Source organism: Leopardus geoffroyi, chromosome D2 (genome assembly GCF_018350155.1).
Source record: "Leopardus geoffroyi isolate Oge1 chromosome D2, O.geoffroyi_Oge1_pat1.0, whole genome shotgun sequence".
NCBI classification, from domain to species: Eukaryota; Metazoa; Chordata; class Mammalia; order Carnivora; family Felidae; genus Leopardus; species Leopardus geoffroyi.
Window position 1 is genome coordinate 14,757,983 of NC_059334.1, and position 17,004 is coordinate 14,774,986.

The window sequence follows — 17,004 nt, forward strand, 5'->3', positions numbered from 1 at the left end:
TGGGAGCCAAGAGGAAAGACAACCAGAGTTGGTCAGGAGAGATGTACGATACAACAGGAGATGAGATGCCGGAGTTCTGGAGATGCGGCACTGGAACACAGTCTACACTGCAGGCCAACTGATCCATGGAAAACAGCCCGTTTCGCAGACTCTGATGCAAATTCAAGCACATTTTTATTTCACAGGGTACCAAGTTAAAAGCATTTAGAGACATGGGCTAGAAATCTAAGTCTCTGAAAAAAACAGGTGTCCTTCAACAAAAGAACCCTGGAACCTGAGACATGTCCCACATGGCAAACAGCACGTCTTTTTTTTTTTTTTTTTTTTTTTTAAATTAAACGCCACTTAAGGTCTGACCGACATACGTAAGGCTGTACGTATTTAACGTATACAACCTGAGGAGTGTGGAGATGGGTACACACCCACAAAACCATCACCACATTCCTGTCATAAACTTGTCCGGGCGATGAGCAGGTCTGAGGGACGGGGATGTGGCCGGAGGTGGTGAAGGGAAATCAAGGCAAACGCAGCCTCAGTGCCTCACTCGATTCGGGCTGCCATGACAGACTCCCACGACTGAGTGGCCTAGAAATAACACAAATGTTATCTCTCACTGTCTAGAGGCCGGGAGTCTGAGAGCAGGTGCCAAGGTGGCTGGGATCTGGTGAGAGACCTTTCTGTGTTGGAATCTGCCAGCCTCTCGTATCCTCACATGGTACAAAGAGGGCCAGCTGACTCTCTGCTCTCTTCTTAAAAAGGCACTAATCCCATTCGTGAGGCCCCCCGCTTCGTGAACTCACCACCTTCCAGCGGCCCCACCTCTCCCTACACGATCACACTGGGGCTAGGATTTCCACCTGCGAACCGGGTGGGGACACGAACGCTTAGACCACAACGCTTAGGCTGGGTCCCACCTGGAAGGTGGCACTGAATATGCTGAGTGTGGCCGGAAGCCAGCTGTATGCTGCCTTGAAGTGAAGAACCTCCAGCCTCCACCTCCAGCCTCCCTGAGACAACCCGTCAAATTTCACATGCTCCTCCCTACTTCGTGGCCAAATTCTGACGTGATAACTCTAAACCAACTCATTTAGGCCTGACCTCTGCTATGCCATTGGCTGGAACGATGGCATTTTTTATTTTGAAAATGTTTGCATTGATCGGAAGGTTGGGAAGACAGTCCAATGAATACACGTGGATCTATTATTCCGATTCACCAAATATTAAAATTTTTGCCCCATTTTGTTCACCTGTCATCACACCTACCTGTCCATCCTTGTTTTTGTTGAACTACGTGAAAGTAGTTTACAGACTACAAGTACGTTACAGACATAATGACACTTTATGCCTAAATACTTTGTTATCTCTTAAGATTCAGGACATTTTCCTATATAACCACATGAATATTGTTAAGCCCAAGAAAAGTAACAGTATTCCACAAAATAATTTAATAAACAGAAGACCTTCAAATTTCCCTGTCTCTAAAAGCTTTTATAATTATGCGTGGTACTGTAACATATAAGAAGAAATATACACCAAACCAAAAAACAGATTCTTTTTTTTTTTTTTTAACGTTTATTTATTTTTGGGACAGAGAGAGACAGAGCATGAACGGGAGAGGGGCAGAGAGAGAGGGAGACACAGAATCGGAAACAGGCTCCAGGCTCTGAGCCATCAGCCCAGAGCCCGACGCGGGGCTCGAACTCCGGGACCGCGAGATCGTGACCTGGCTAAAGTCGGACGCTTAACCGACTGCGCCACCCAGGCGCCCCAAAAAACAGATTCTTAACTACACAGAACTGATGGTCACCAGAGGGCAAGGGATGGGAAGGGGAGAAATGGGGAAATGGGTAAACGGGTTAAGAGTACCCTTAATCGTGATAGGCACTGAGTAACGTACAGAAATGTGGATCACTATATTGTCCATCAAAAACTCACACTGTATGTTAACTATACTGGAATTATAAAAATTTTTTTTAAAAAAAGATGACCAGGGGCGCCTGGGTGGCTCAGTCGGTTGGGCGGCCGACTTCAGCTCAGGTCATGATCTCGCGGTCCGTGAGTTCGAGCCCCGCGTCGGGCTCTGTGCTGACAGCTCAGAGCCTGGAGCCTGTTTCAGATTCTGTGTCTCCCTCTCTCTCTGCCCCTCCCCTGCTCATGCTCTGTCTCTCTCTGTCTCAAAAATAAATAAACGTTAAAAAAAAAGTTAAAAAAAAATTAAAAAGATGACCAATATTTGGTTTTCATTGCCATTTCTGGCAGAGAGCTCCTAAGACCCTTGGAATTTCCTACGTGATAAGAGCAACAAAGGTGAAATGAGTCTCTTCTGTGGTTCATTCCTAAGTAGCCCTTTTCAGCTGAGTTTATAGTCATGAGGTGACTTCTGGAACTTCTGAGCATGGGGGCTGGCTGCCAGGGGAACCCACCCTGTGAAAAGAGGGTTGGATCTTTCAGGGGCACCTGGGTGGCTCAGTCAGTAGAGTGCCTGACTCCTGATTTTGGCTCAGGCCATAATCTCATAGTTCGTGAGTTCGAGCCCCACATCGTGCTCTGCATGGACAGTGTGGGGCCTGCTTGAGATTCTCTCTCTCCTTCTGTCTTCGGCCCTCCCTTGCTCACACTCACGTGCTCTCTTTCTCTCTCTTTCAAAATAAACAAATAAACTTAAAAAAAAAAAAAGAGGGTTGGAACTTTCAGTCCCACCCCCTGACCTCCAGGGAAGGGAAAGGGGATGGAGGGTGAATCAAGCACCAATGGCCAATGATTTAATCAACTCTGCCTATGTCATGGGGCCTCCATACAAACCCAAGAGGAGGGAGCTGGAGCTTGGAGAGCCTCCAGGCGGGCAGACACGGAGATGTGCTGGGAGGGTGGTGCCCCCAGAGAGGGCACGGAAGCTCCACGCCCCTTCCCACAATACCTTGCCCTGTGCATCTTTCCCTCAGGGCTGTTAAGTTACATCCTCCTATGACACACTGATAATCTAATAAGTCAACTATTTTCCTGAGTTCTGTGAGCCACTCTAGCAAATGACTCAAACCCAAGGAGGGAGCTGTGGGAACCTCCAAATTCCAGCCAGTAGATCAGAAGCACCAGTAATAAGGGGATTTGTCGGAGATGGGGGCGGTCTCGTAGAACTGAGTCTTTAGCCTGTGGGGCCTGACGCTGCCTCCACGTACATAATAACATCAGCATCGAGTTAAACCTCAAGACACCCAGCTGGTGCTGCAGGAGTGTTTGGCGTGGAAAAAAAACACACAGTTGGTGACCGGAAATGTCAAAAGTAAAGTACTCTCCCTAGAGTCGTGTGTATAGCACAAAGGAAAACGGTTCTGTGATTTTTCTTTAGACTATGCTTCTCCCAAAGCAATCCAGACACCTCTAGATAGAAAGTAAGGCGGTCCCAGTGTAGTGTGCTGGCCTCGAGACAAGAGATCACCAGAGCATCACCATTACCTTGTCACCTCCCAGCTTCCTATTCGATAGGAGGTGGCCAAGATCCTCAGTCGCCTAAGTCACATCCCACACCTACAGGAGCCGCGTCAACCTAAAAGCAGTAGAGAAATCTAGAACCCTAGGCACTGATCCGAATAACTCTAGGCCACGTGCTGACCATCAGGGATCATCAGTTCCCAGGACACACGGCCTTTGGCCAGTGCTCAGACCCCACGTGCTCAGCATAAAGAAAAGGTGGGGATCGAGCAACAAGGCAAGCGAGAGAGGCAGAAGTGAGCGCACAATGTCCTCCAACAACCTGTGTCCTACATTTTAGCTCAACCACCTCCCCGAGTCTTAGATTCATCCACACGAGAGGAAGTGGCTCCAGGACCTGAACGCAAGAGACTGCTGTCCAGACTCCAGATCCTAACTTACGTTCTCGACATTATGGAAAGTAACAGTTGTGGTCATCGGGACATGTTGATTTTTTAGTAATGAACAAAAGCAGAGCCGGCCTTCAGAAACAGCACTCCCTTCACAGCTATATGAACTGGACGGCGTCGGGACTCTTCAGCTAAACAGCCAGGAGAAGAAGCCGGAGAAGCAGATTTCTAGGGACATGGGAATTTTCTCCTTTAGGCACCGGAAAGAAGTGTTCTTTCAGACAGAATGCACAGCAGTGCGGGAACACAATCCCAGCTCTTCTGAATTCCAGGCCACTGTATTCCTGCTAGGCCCCTAGTCAGAGGAAGAAGAACGGCCCAGGTCTCAGGCCAGCTTCTTTTAGCACCGGAAAGAACCAGAATGTCCGAAGCATAAAACATTAGGGGGGAAATGTGCCGGCTTTGTGGCCTAATCTCAATAACCCAGTCAAAAATCCTTGTTGTTGCAGGATTTCAAGAAAGAGGGGAAAAAAACGTTTAATGGCTGGGACACATTAAATACATGAATTAGAACTCTGATTACGGCCGCAGAGCTCACAATTCCAAAGGAACAGAAAAAGAAGTTCGCTGTGGCTCAGGACCTTCCCGTTGCTGATTACGGTGCCCTATGATAAAATATACAATATCATGGACGCAGTACAGATCTTAGCGTAAGGCTGCTCAATGTTGATCCCACATACCCCAAGGTATTTCGCTAGCGAAACACCAGAGAAACATGTAGCGCATCTGTGAGATGGCCCAACACGAATTGTCTTATCTCTCCACTACGTAATTTTCTAGAAAACAGTAACTACACCGTGTATGTATGTTTACCTTAGAAGTGAATACATCTGCTGCCCTTTGGAAGCAGTGAACTGTTTGATGTCTGAATGGATGGATGGATGGATGGATGGATGATGAATGGCTGGGTGGATGGATAAACACACATTCATGGTTGGTTCTACTGTTTGATCTGTTTCCAAATCATTCACAAATAGACCCTTTCATAAAGCAGTGTTTGACATTCTCTGCAGTGATTTTCTGAAGGCCCTGCCTGGCCATGGGCTTCTCGAGAGAGAGTATGATGGCGGTGGGGTCTAGTTGGAAAGGGATCCTTCCTCCACCTCCAGCCACCACACTGAAAAGTCCTCAATGACTTTTAGAATTTTTAGAACAAATTCTAACTATGTAACTTTATTCACATGTAACTTTGAGAGCATACCCACTGCATAAAATCACATAAATATACAAAAGATTTTGTATGTTACGTATTTAATCAATCAGAATGCTGACTTAAAAGAGTTTGGATGGATTGGGGTGCCTGGGTGGCTCAGTCGGTTGAGCGTCCGACTTCGGCTCAGGTCATGATCTCACAGTTCGTGGGTTTGAACCCCGTGTTGGGCTCTGGGCTGACAGCTCAGAGCTTGGAGCCTGCTTTGGATTCTGTGTCTCCCTCTCTCTCTCTGCCCCTCTCCATTCATGCTCTGTCTCTCTCTGCCTCTCAAAAATAAAGAAACGTAATAAAAAAAATTAAAAAAAAAAAAGAGTTTGGATGAATCCTTGAGTTCTGCTACTCTGGATTACACCATTTAAATGGTCTTCAAACTATTTTATTCTTCTCTGAAAACAAAATGCACAGAGGTGGAGACTTCCGAGTCCTGCCTAGGGTAACGCACAGTGGCATATGCACTTCTCCATGCAAAGTGTTCCTTAAACTCCCACACGCGCATGGCACGAGAACACTCCAGAAAACCCAAGTGTTTCACACCAGAATCATAATTATATTCATTTTTTAAGAGGGCATCTTCATATATGTTCACTGAGTATGAACAGACTCGATTTACGAAAAGAAAAATAAGGAAGCCAAGTCCACGTTCATCAAGAAGCATCTTGCCTCTGACCCCTTCAGATAAAACTGTGAGGAGGTGCCTGAATTTTGATTATGCAACGTTGTTACAAAGTAGATGGTGAAAAGGGATGAAAGTAATTTCCTGATAGACTCTTATCTAGGCAAGTAAGGTAGATGACACACAGCAGCAGACTGACAAGGAGAAAATATGAATGTCACAGAAAACATCTGTCAAAAGTTGAAAAGTGCTCTGAGAAATTCACTGAATCTCTCGGTCTCAGGAACCCACGATACATACACTCTGCCCTTCCATACTGCAAATCACCTGGGAGAGGCAACTCATTCCCTGTGATTTCGAATGCTGTCATAAGTGAAGGCTACCTCAAGCTGCGTAAGGGAAAAGCGTGTGCCCGTGTCCTGGGCAATTGTTCAAGGTTTTGTCACCATCATGAACTGAAAGAATTTACCAGATTCCGAATTGTGCAAGTTCCCTTCTAGGCTCTGCAATAAGATAAGGAAACACAACTGGCCTATTACTCTATTGATCAACGCACACTTACTGCTGAACTAAAAGACATCACGTAAGAAAAAAAAAAAAAAAAACTAAACCAAACCCGCTCGCTTCACCCTTACCACAGGGTAAGTAAATACCTAATCCAGCTGGGGTTACTGAGTGCCTGCCTCTTTCTGAGTCTTTCCAGTGACGAAGGCTCCATAATCTTTTTGATCTCAGCAGTCAGAACATGATTTCTTATTTCCAATGGGAAATTCTTTGGTATGTATACCCTTGTTTTGCCCTACATGAGCCTGAGCAAAAGTCACTGAGAAATATTATTCAGATGGGGGTCTGCAGCTGTGCAGAACAAAACCAGAAAAAAACAGCTTCTGTTCACTCAACAGGAAGGGGCTGTGGCGTTGCCACAGTGGCATCTCCGGGAGCTCAGAGGACAAGCTGCATGACGACCTTGACCTTGCAGGGAAAGAGGACCCAGCACAGAGCCCTGAAAACCACCCCGGGTCCCTCTGGGCTCCTTTGCACACCTGCCTGATTCTTCTGTGCAGACCGGATTTCTCTGGCTCTTGGGCCACACAGAAGCCAGAAGAGCTCCTCCATAGCATTTCCCCTACGTGAAAGACCACCCCAAGCTAGGTCACAAGCTGCTGATTTTAACGTCGAATTCCAGGAGGGAGATACTAAGTATGGGTCAAGAGTCCACACCAGTCTAACCTGTGGTGCCCAGGAGACAGTTGATGCCAAGTCTGGCTTAAGAGCCTACCTAGAGGGTGTGATGCTGGGCACGTAGGGGTGTCATGGCGAACGGGGAAGACGTTCCCCATGGTGTCAGCTCCCATCGTTCTCACCAAGCCATGTCACGGGCCTGTTTTACCTCTCCCTCCCCCAATACTTTATTCTTGCTAGTAGCAAGAATTTCCAAACCCCACTGACCCATTTCTCTTCTCCCCTGGGCTCTGTTCATTTTTTCCGTATCATTTTGAACACGGGCTTGTCGAAACCACACTAAGCGCTCTGATAGGGCACCGGCTAATGTAGCTGTAGGAGTGGGATTGCCTGTCAGTGTTTTTAGCTGGGTCAAGGTGAAGACCCAGGAGACGAGCGCCGGGAGGCTCAGTTCTTGACGTAGGAAGGCATTCAGAAGTGCTCTGTGCGGGGTAACTCAGGAAGACGCCACAGACACGTAGACGCGTAGCAGCCACGTGTGCATACGTGTGACCTTTCATTAATACGTTTAACAAATGTTTACCGCATTAGGTGCCAGAGATGCTCTGCGATCGGGGGATAGAGTCACCCCTGTCCTGTGTGCAGCGAGCCATGCTGAGGACAGGGGACGCGGCCCGGAGCCCCGCCCTCACAGAGCTCCCCGTCTGTAAGTTTCAGCCCCGCACCTGAACCTGCCGTGACAACACACGAGAAGTGACAGCACCATGCGGCCCCCTGGCAAGGACACCTCACCCGATCTAGATGGCCAGGGAGGCTCCCTGGAAGAAGTGGGTGGCACTCAGCCGGGGACCTGGCTGGGGAAGGTGACAGGCGTCAGGGCCCCTCCTGATGACACACACCGGACTGAAGAAGCATAAGGGACCAGAGTCAGTTTCTGCTCGCAGACCGACTTCATCCGTTGTGTTTCCTAGCGGCTACGCTCCAGGCAGGCTGAGTCACCTTCTAGAAACAGCGTGTGTGCGTTTCTGTGCGTATACGTGCCTCTGCATGGAAGGCACACCTCCCCTCCATCCACCTCCTACGGCTCATTCCCCCTCCAGCTTCTGAACTGCACTCACCCCTGCGGGGAAGGGCTCTCCGTGCACCCCCGAGCCAGTCTTCACGGTACGTCGGCCTGGCCTCGGGCTTCCCTCTCCCTCGACTCTGGGAGATCTGGGGGCGAGGACTGTGTCACTCACCCCTAGATCCTGGCACACACCAAGTGCTCAGAAAGTCTGCAGGATGAATCCACAAAAATAAAGGATTGTGTACAGGTGCCAGGCAAAGGGCCGGAAGCCACATATGCACTCCTGCACCTACCCCTCAGGACAACCCTCGGGGAGGAGTGACAGTCTCCCCCATTTTAGAGGCAAGAAAACAGAGGCTCACGGAGGTGACTGACAATGCTTGCTCCTACAGAGGGATGAAGCTTCCGGGGATCCATTTCGTCTGCGTCTCCTGCCAACGGGAGACCCTGAGGCTGCCCCCACCCTCACTCAGGGGCTACGCCACAAATGAGCAGCCTTAGCAACACCCAGTAAAACGCTGAACAGAGCACAAAGGCTCAACCACATGTGTATTAATTTTTTAAGGCAACTGACCTCAATTTTTCCAGCTGCTCAGGGAAAGGACAAATGTTTAGTTACCCCTGGTGTTTTAGATTCGGCACCTTGTAAACAGAACCAGGATCCACTTCGGAAGAATAGGGAGAGATCTCCTTGCCCAGATCTCTTTTAAAACCCGGAGGACTCTCCTCCCTTGGAGGGGAGACTTCACAACCAGACGCAAAAGGGGCATAACCCCCGTCCCTGATCTGAGCCTACTGCGGGGGGGGGGGGGGGGGGGCGCTGTGCTTCCCTAGGAGACCACAGTTCTGCATCGTGATTCTTCCAAATCTCAGGAAACCATTTACCAAACTGCAAACATGTATTCACATTCAGGAATAAGACGGGCTGTCTGAGACATCAGGCAATGTGATTTACGCTCTCTGCTCACTCCAGCCACCTCCAACTTTTTTTTTTTCCTCTCAAAATCTTTTCAATCTAGGATTTCATGCGCCCAGCTCCATTCTAGAATAAACGTTTACAACCAAATTATAAATCTCTCACAAGTGGGTCATTTTTGAATTGCTGACCTGACCTTTCCTATTTCGGGAGGCCCGAACAGAAGGTGCTCCCCATGAATTCAATTATACTATGAGCGGCCGTTCAAGTTATCACCGGCAACGACGTCAGCGACCTGGATGCACAGTCCAGGCGGAAATGGCACAGAGAGCAGAAAAGATGGCCTTTCTCCGCCCACCACTCCCCCTTCCCTCACACGAACCCTCTCCGACATTTTTAACCTGGAGGATCCCTTAACACGAGACTGCCTTCTTACCAGGAGTTATTCAGGGCCCTCTTTCTCAGCGTGAACTATAAAACCTGCACCCATAGTTTTCCTCAGTCATCCTCAGGCTCCAGGGGGAACCTCAACTCGCCAACTGCAGGCCGGAGTGGGCTGGACACGGGAGGGTCACCTGGGACTAGCCCACCCTCTGCCCTACAAACGACCGAAAACGAAACCCGTCGGCATTGTTTCCAAAACCACCTCATTTTTATCTGAACATCCCAGCACCATGTAATATTAACGAATCTACTCAAGAGACGGCTGTGCCTCATTTTAAGCAATAAACGTGGCCACCCCCGCGCCCAGCCCTGCACCCAAAAGCTACTCCTAAAAAGTTTCTTTACTAGGAAAATGTTCAAGAGTTCACTGTTTGAAACCACCCATTAAGGGGGCGCCTGGGTGGCTCCGTCGGTGAAGCGTCCAACTTCAGCTCCGGTCATGATCTCACGTTCCGAGAGTTCGAGCCCCGTGTCGGGCTCTGTGCTGACAGCTCGGAACGTGGAGTCCGCTTTGGATTCTCTGTCTCCTTCTCTCTCTGCACCTCCCCCACTTGACTTTGTCTCTCTCTCTCTCTCTCTCTCTCTCTCTCTCACACACACACACACACACACAAATAAATATTTTTAAAAATTAACAATTAAACAAAAAAAGAAACCACCCATTAGCAAAACCTAAAGTACAACATCCCTGTGCACTGTAAATAGTGCACCCATCTCCTAACAGCAGGTGTCTGTCGCCCTATGCTCCCTGACAAAGGTCCCTCTGGGTACATCTGTGCAGTGAGCCTCCTTTCTTGTCACTAATCTCTGTGCTCTGGAATTTCACAAACGCTCCAAGAAGTTTGCTAAATGAGTGAATGTAAACAAGGAGTAAACGAAAGTAAGCATTGAGGATGCTCCTTCATCCAGGATCTCCAAAGGTTGTTACTTCAATCATCTCTGTGCCAAAATGCCACCGGTCCCCACTGCCTCAGACGCCTAGGCCTGACTACCACTCTGCTGATGGCTTCTTCCCGATTTTTGTCCCCTGCCCCGCCGAAGTGGTGTCTACACCAGAGAGATGAGAAAGCAAGGAGGCAACCCAGGAAGTTCCACTTGGTCATTTCTCTCCTGCTGTGACACAAGGTGGGAGGGGAAAGGAAGTCATTGAAAGCAATTATGCTCCCAGTGCTGAATTCGAAAGCACTTTCTAGAAGGTATCAATTTATGGTGAATGGGACAGAATCACGTCAGCTGAGAAAGCAACAGGCTCTTTCGGAAAGATAGAAGTTTATTCTATCCCAAGAGGTGGTCCAGGAGGAAGGAAGACAGGAGGTCAGGAATTCAGAGGGCAGGCCTTTCAGGGTCAGCAGTAGAGCTCCCTTGGAGGACACATTTCTCATTACATTATAAGGGCTTCCTATCCAAAGGCACACACCCAGGGGACCTCTGGCATCGTCTGGAAACATTTCTGGCTGTCACGATGCAGGAGATGGTGGGGGAGTGCCAGAGGCCAAGGATGCTGCTAGGTACCCCACGATGGACAGGACAGCCCCCCACAATAAAGAATTACTCAGTACAAAATGTTGATGGTGCTGAGGCTGAGGAACCCTGGGCTACACCAAAGCCTGCCATCAGCAATTCCGGTCTAGTCTATGGTTTGGAAAGCCAAGGACGCAGTTAGGGTGGCAGCACAGGGCAGGAGTGAGGCAATTCCAAACAGACAGGAAGGCAGAATAAAGAATTCGAGGCCCTGAATCACTACAGAGATACATTCGAAGGTTCTCTCCTGGAGGTCAGCATCTCAGGCCACATTCATTCATTCATTCACTCACTCACTCACCAAACTTTTACTGAGCAACTTCTGTGAACCACCCGCTCTCTGGGCTCTGGATACACTCACAGCCAGGAACCCGAGGAATCGCCACAAACACTGCCCAGCAGTTTGGTTCAGAAACGTGGAATGTGGAATGTGCTCGGAGGACTTTAGCCACTGAGAAGAGGCGCGTGACCCATCCTGGCTGCTGGTTTCTTATTTAATTCTCAGCTGACTGTTCCACACACACCATCCCTCTCAGACCCAGGGGCCTTGGGGAGTTTTTAAAAACAATTCCTTATAAAAAGTCCCTCACCTGCCATGAAACGTGTTCATCTCACTGACTGGACAGAAAGTATGAGAGGCACCTAGGTGGCTCAGCTGGTTAAGTGACCAAATTCAGCTCAGGTCATGGTCTTACGGTCCGTGAGTTCGAGCCCCGCGTCGGGCTCTGTGCTGACAGCTCGGAGCCTGAAGCCTGCTTCGGATTCTGTGTCTCCCTCTCTCTCTGCCCCTTCCCTGCTCGCATTCTCTCTCAAAAATATATAAACGTTAAAAAAAAATTTTTTTTTTATAAAGAAAATACCGAGCAAGGGTTGTTTCTACACTATTTACAATCACCTGACTTATCTTAGCCACCCAAAACAAAGACTAAAAGTGGAGAAGGTAGGAACGAATACCTGGTCATGCCAATCATGTCTGCTGCTACAAAGCTGGCCGGCTAACTCGTCAGTCCCTCTCAAACAGTCAGAAACTCTCAGCGCAGCTCCTTCCAGAAACTCTCAGCGCAGACACAGATGAGCCACCTTGAAAGATGGCAGACAGGTAGCACAGCAATGCCAAGGTGCCCAGGATAAGGCTCATCGCAGCCCACAGCTTGTTCCACGCACCATGAGGATAACATGTGTTTTGTGATGATCATGTCTCCCAGTGTGCTGAGAGTGATTATTAACCAAGAAACTGAAGCAGTGATCCCAACCTACAGATAAGCTTCTTCATTTTTCTTTCTGCTCAGGATAGAAATAGCACACAGCCCAAGGGCTCCCCTAAAACATCTCTGACTATATTAATAAAACATGAGCTTCTCTAAATTTAAACTTAAAATCTAATTAATTCATCAAAATGTCAGTTGTCACCTAAAGCCTTTTAGGAGAAAGGGACTACCCTGGAATAAAGAGGAAGCTCCACGGCAATAAAAAGAGTTGAGTGAGCCGAGTGTAGACACTCACGGTGATCGATGTCGCCTTGTTTGTTAATATTACGCCTTCCACAAAGCCTCACGGAGAGGGGATTTAAGAATCCATTCATTCTCCGTACGGCCTGTCCCCTGTCTTAATTATAAAGTGTGTCCGTACGAAACACAGTCATCACTGCTGTGGCTCCCTGTCTGCCCCCGAAGTCAGGAACCCCGGTGAAAACGTCTACAAAGCACATGGGGCCAGTCACAAATAAAATGACAATGATAAATCTGTGGACGACTTTAGGCGCTAGATGACCCCACGAAGGTTGTTAAATCGCACCACCGTCTTTCTTTATCAAGAAAGCAGAGAACAGAAGAAACAGGAAGTTCCTGATAGGAATTTAGCAAGCAGAAAGGAGCTGAGCCTCCTAGTTCTATCAAGGTTTCCAATGGGTTTGCAATCTTGTAGCACTGTTTCATCCTATGCCCAGGATTCTCCCGCTGAAAAGAGAACTTGGTCCCTTGTCTTCCTTCTGTGATCCAAAGACAATTTATCAGCTACAATTGTAGCGGCAGAAGCAGGAGACAGGAGGAAACACAGATAACCTTTTAAAGGTTTATGCAGTGTTAAAAGCAATCACCACAGTCCTCTACAAACAAGTAAGGGCATGAAAACAAAACATGAAAATCCTAGGTTTCTGCCTGCAAATAACTTAAAAGTAACCAGCTTATTGCTAGCATACTGCTGACGTTCGGCTTGAGAGTCAAGGGTTTTAGGAGAAAACGAGCCGTATTTTTAGAGCTGAACATGATTAATTTACAGAAGCCTGATTTTTTTTTTTTCCTAAGGACCAATAAAGCATGTTCCAATTTCAAGCAATGAAGGGGAAAAACATATCTCAGAATCATTAGGCTGTTAGCCTTTACTACAAACGGAAGGAAGCAAACTCCTTTCTTGACTGAAGTGGTAAAGGGCAATGTTTCTGCCAGAGGGCAGTGAGGGGACCGCCTGATCACGGTTCTCAGAGGCATCTGGAGTGGCTTCCAGCCAACTTCTCCCTCCCAGGTGGAAGCCATGCCCACCAAACCGGCCCCGCTCGCACAGCTACTATCCATACAACCGATCCCAGCATTGCCAAAGGTATCAGCTGGGGCCCACTGGCCAAGAAAACTTTCAGCTGCTGCACCTGGCACCAACCACTGATCTCTCGGGGACCAAATGCCATCATCTAGAATGATCCAGACAGAACCCCTACACCGAGGACGGATAAAGACCGGAGGCAAAGGGAGCGCAGGGGTCTGAAATGAAGGCCCAAGAATCGTCCTCCAGCATCAGGCCCAGGAGACAAAGGGAAGAGTGAAAACCCAGGCCCATTAAGTCTGCAGTCTCCGAACCAGCTGAGGCCGACTGGGCGCGGGTACCACTTTGGGATCCGCAGGAGAGCCACACAAGTGCAGGGCACACTGAGTTTCCAATCTGCCTCCCTAATGCGACGCCTCCAGAGCAAGGGGATGCAAAGGGAGAAGCCGTGTGGGAAGGGGAGGGGGCGTAAGAGAACGATCAGAATTTCCCAAAGGTCCGGGAGAACTCCGTCTCCAGGTCTCTGCAAAAAGTTGCAAAGCCTGGTCTGTATCTCCAGGCAGGGCGGCGAGGGGAGTGGGGGGGGCGGCAGGATGCGTCGCCTCGTGTGCTCCCCAGCCGCCGTGACGAGGGCAGGGGGCACGGACCGGCGGACGAGGGAGTCTTACTTTTGTAGCTCGCCGCCCAGGGCTGGTAGCCGTAGTAGCCGGTGATGCGCAGGATCCGCTCCTCGATGGACGTGAGCCCCACGGGCCCGCTGGTGAGGTCCTCCACGGAGCGCGACCATTTCAGATCCTCCTTGATAGCCTCGTCCACCACCAGGTACTTGAGCTGCCGGAGCTGGGGGCTGATGTCGGACAGTCTCCGGGGGCTGACGTCCGGTGACCTCCTCATGCCACTGCGGCCGCGCGCGGGCAGGTGGGCGAGGGAGGAGGTGGGGAGAGAAGGTGGGGGGGGGGGGGATGCCGGTGAGGAGCCGATCCGAGGGCGAGCAAGGGCGCCGCAGGGGCAGGTGCCGCCGCAGGGCCGCGGCTCGTGCCCCGCCCGCCTCGCACCCCAGCAACCCCGGCAGCCTCGGCGTCGGGTCCCGTCTCCCGCGCCGGCCCCGGGCGCCCCGGGGCGGCGCAGATCGGGGCGAGCGGTGAGGGAGAGGACGCCCGAAACTTCCCGAGCAGCCCCGCCGCGCGCCGCCCCTCCCCGAGCCCCAGGCTGCAAAGGGCCGCCCGCCCCGCCCGCCCCCAAGCCCGGGCGCTACTCACACGGCGATGCTCTTGCCCCTGGGTGCGCCGCCGGGAAACTCTCGGATCCCCATGGGCACCGGCAGCGTGGGGCCGGGCGCGCCCAGACTTGAGGCGGAGGGGCCGCGGCCCCGGGGAGGTGGGCGCGCTGCCCGCCGAGGGTCCGCGCGGCGCCCGCCGCCCCGCGCCGCCCGTGCGCGCCCGCGCCCGCCGTCCCCGAGCGCCTCCGCGGCGTGTGCGGCGCGACACGGGCGCGGCGGCTCCCAGCTCCGGCCGGTCCGCGGCGCTCGCTGCAGGCGGCCGGCGGCCGCGGCGGGCCCGGGCCCCCTCCGCCTGTCGCCGTCGCCCCGGCACACGGCGGGCGCGGGAGCGGCGGACCCCGAGCGAGCGCCGGGAGCTTGCGTGCGCTCTCGAGGCACCCGGGCGGCGGGATGCGCCCGGCCCGGGAGCGGCGCGGCCAGGCGGGGGCGCTGCTGCGCCCCCTTCCCGCCCGCCGGGGTGTGCGCGGGGTTCCGGAGCCGATCCCGGTCTCCGCGCTCCGCCCGGCAGCCTCGGGCTGGGGCGCGCTCGTCCTCCCCTCTCCCTCCCCTCTCCCGTGACTTGTGGGCTCCCCCCGCTCCCCCTTCCCTGCCCCGGTTCGCGCCCGCCAACCGCTCCCGGTCTCCTTTCCCTCGTCCTAAAACACCAGGCAAACTACTTGGAAAGACGAGAGACCCGGCTCCGTCTCCACAAAGACCACGCTGGGGATGCCAAAGAAATAAATAGCATTTCCCAAGCGAGGCCGAGGCGCAGGTGAGATGACTTACGACGCTGCGGGGTTAGTTCAGGCCGGCCTGGCCCTCAGAGAGCTTGTGTTCTCCTCGGTGACGGTGACGCAATTACTAAACCCCTGCTCTCTCCGCGGATTTTTCCATGTTCCTTCGTCTCTGTCCGTTTTTCTGTCGGCCGGTCATTCTCTTCCGAACACATCACTTTCCATAATGTCAGTTTTCTGTTATATATATATATATATATATATATATATATATATATATATATATATATATAACATAGGTTCATCGGGGCAAAGTGAGAAAATACAGAAATGTGTAAAGAAAATTCTCATTATCCAGCCAACCAGGACTGTCTTGAGTCGGTGTATTCCCTTCCACTCTTTTTCCCCCCCACGTAAAATACATTCGCACAAAATCAGAATCAGATTGTATACACTTCTTATTGTACCGTGTTTTATATTAAAATTATATTGTGTCTCAGCAAACTAGGAAGAGATGGGGAACTTGCTTAAATTAATAAAGGACATCTACAAATACAGCTAACATGGTACTTAATGGAAAGAAACTAGAAGCTTCCTCGCTAGGATCAGGAGCAAGGCAAGGATGTCTCTCCGTACTCCTTTTCGAGATCTACTGCAAATCCTAGCTCATGCAATTTGATAAGAGAAGGACATTAAAACGTGTATCTATTGGGAAGGAGGAAATAAAATTGTCTTTGTTAGCAGGTGACATGATCATCTATATAGAAAACTTCAAAAGTCGACCAAAAATTAAACTGAAACAAATATTGGTTATAGCAAGGTTGAATGATACAAGATTAATGTACAAAAGTCAATCAACGTCCTATATATCAACAAGGAACAAATGGAATTTGATAGTTAAAACATAATACCACCTACATTGGCACACGGAATAAAGAAGTGCTTTTTCATGAGGAAGGTTACAAAGCTCTGATGAAAGAAATCAAAGGAGGCCTAAATAAAAGATATCCCGTGTCCATCACTGGGAATACTCAATGTTATGTTGGTTCTTTCCAACTTGTACAGATTCTAAGTAACCCCAATTAGTCTCTCAGCAAGTTATGTTGTGGCTGTTAGCAAAATGATTCTAAACTTTATATGGAGAGGCAAAAGACCCAGACTAGCCAACAAAATACTGGAGAAGAACAAAGTTGGAGGGCTGAGGCAAAGGGATAAGTAGAACAACATACAGAGCTCAGAAACGCTCACTTCGCCAAGTGATCTTTGATGAAAAGGCCACGTCAATTTCATGGAGCAAGGTCAGTGTTCTCAAAGGATGTGGGGACAACTGGACATCCACATGAAAAACAATAATCATAAGCCTAAATATAAATTGGAAAATCATAAAATTCTTAGAAGACAACATCAGAGAAGATCCAGACAGCCTTGGGTTTGGTGATGACTTTTTAAATACAAAAATCAAAGGCATTATCCATGAAAAAAAATGTTAATAATTTAGACCTCATTAAAATTAAAAACTGCTCTCCAAAAGACACTGTCGAGAGAATGAGATGACAAGTCACAGACAGGCAGAAAATATGTGCAAAATACATATCATATGAAGCGTTATTATCCCAAATAAGAACACTTAAAAGTCAACAATAA

General features: G+C 49.9%; 1 protein-coding gene across 2 annotated transcripts in view; it reads right to left on the reverse strand.

Annotated features, from left to right (window-relative positions):
- The window catches only part of SLC35F3 (solute carrier family 35 member F3), a 402,008-nt gene extending 385,293 nt beyond the window's left edge, over positions 1-16,715 (reverse strand). Inside the window, exons 1-3 of one of the 2 annotated variants that reach the window (XM_045437335.1) lie at positions 16,609-16,715; positions 15,413-15,597; positions 14,037-14,266 (exon numbers count right to left, since the gene is read on the reverse strand). In XM_045437335.1, the coding sequence (XP_045293291.1) occupies positions 14,037-14,262 (226 nt within the window). In that variant the 5' untranslated portion in view covers positions 14,263-14,266; positions 15,413-15,597; positions 16,609-16,715. Of the gene's footprint in view, positions 1-14,036; positions 14,267-14,627; positions 14,845-15,412; positions 15,598-16,608 lie in introns of those variants that run through there. The other variant, XM_045437334.1, reaches the window with a different exon arrangement.
- Between the last annotated feature and the right edge of the window lie 289 nt (positions 16,716-17,004).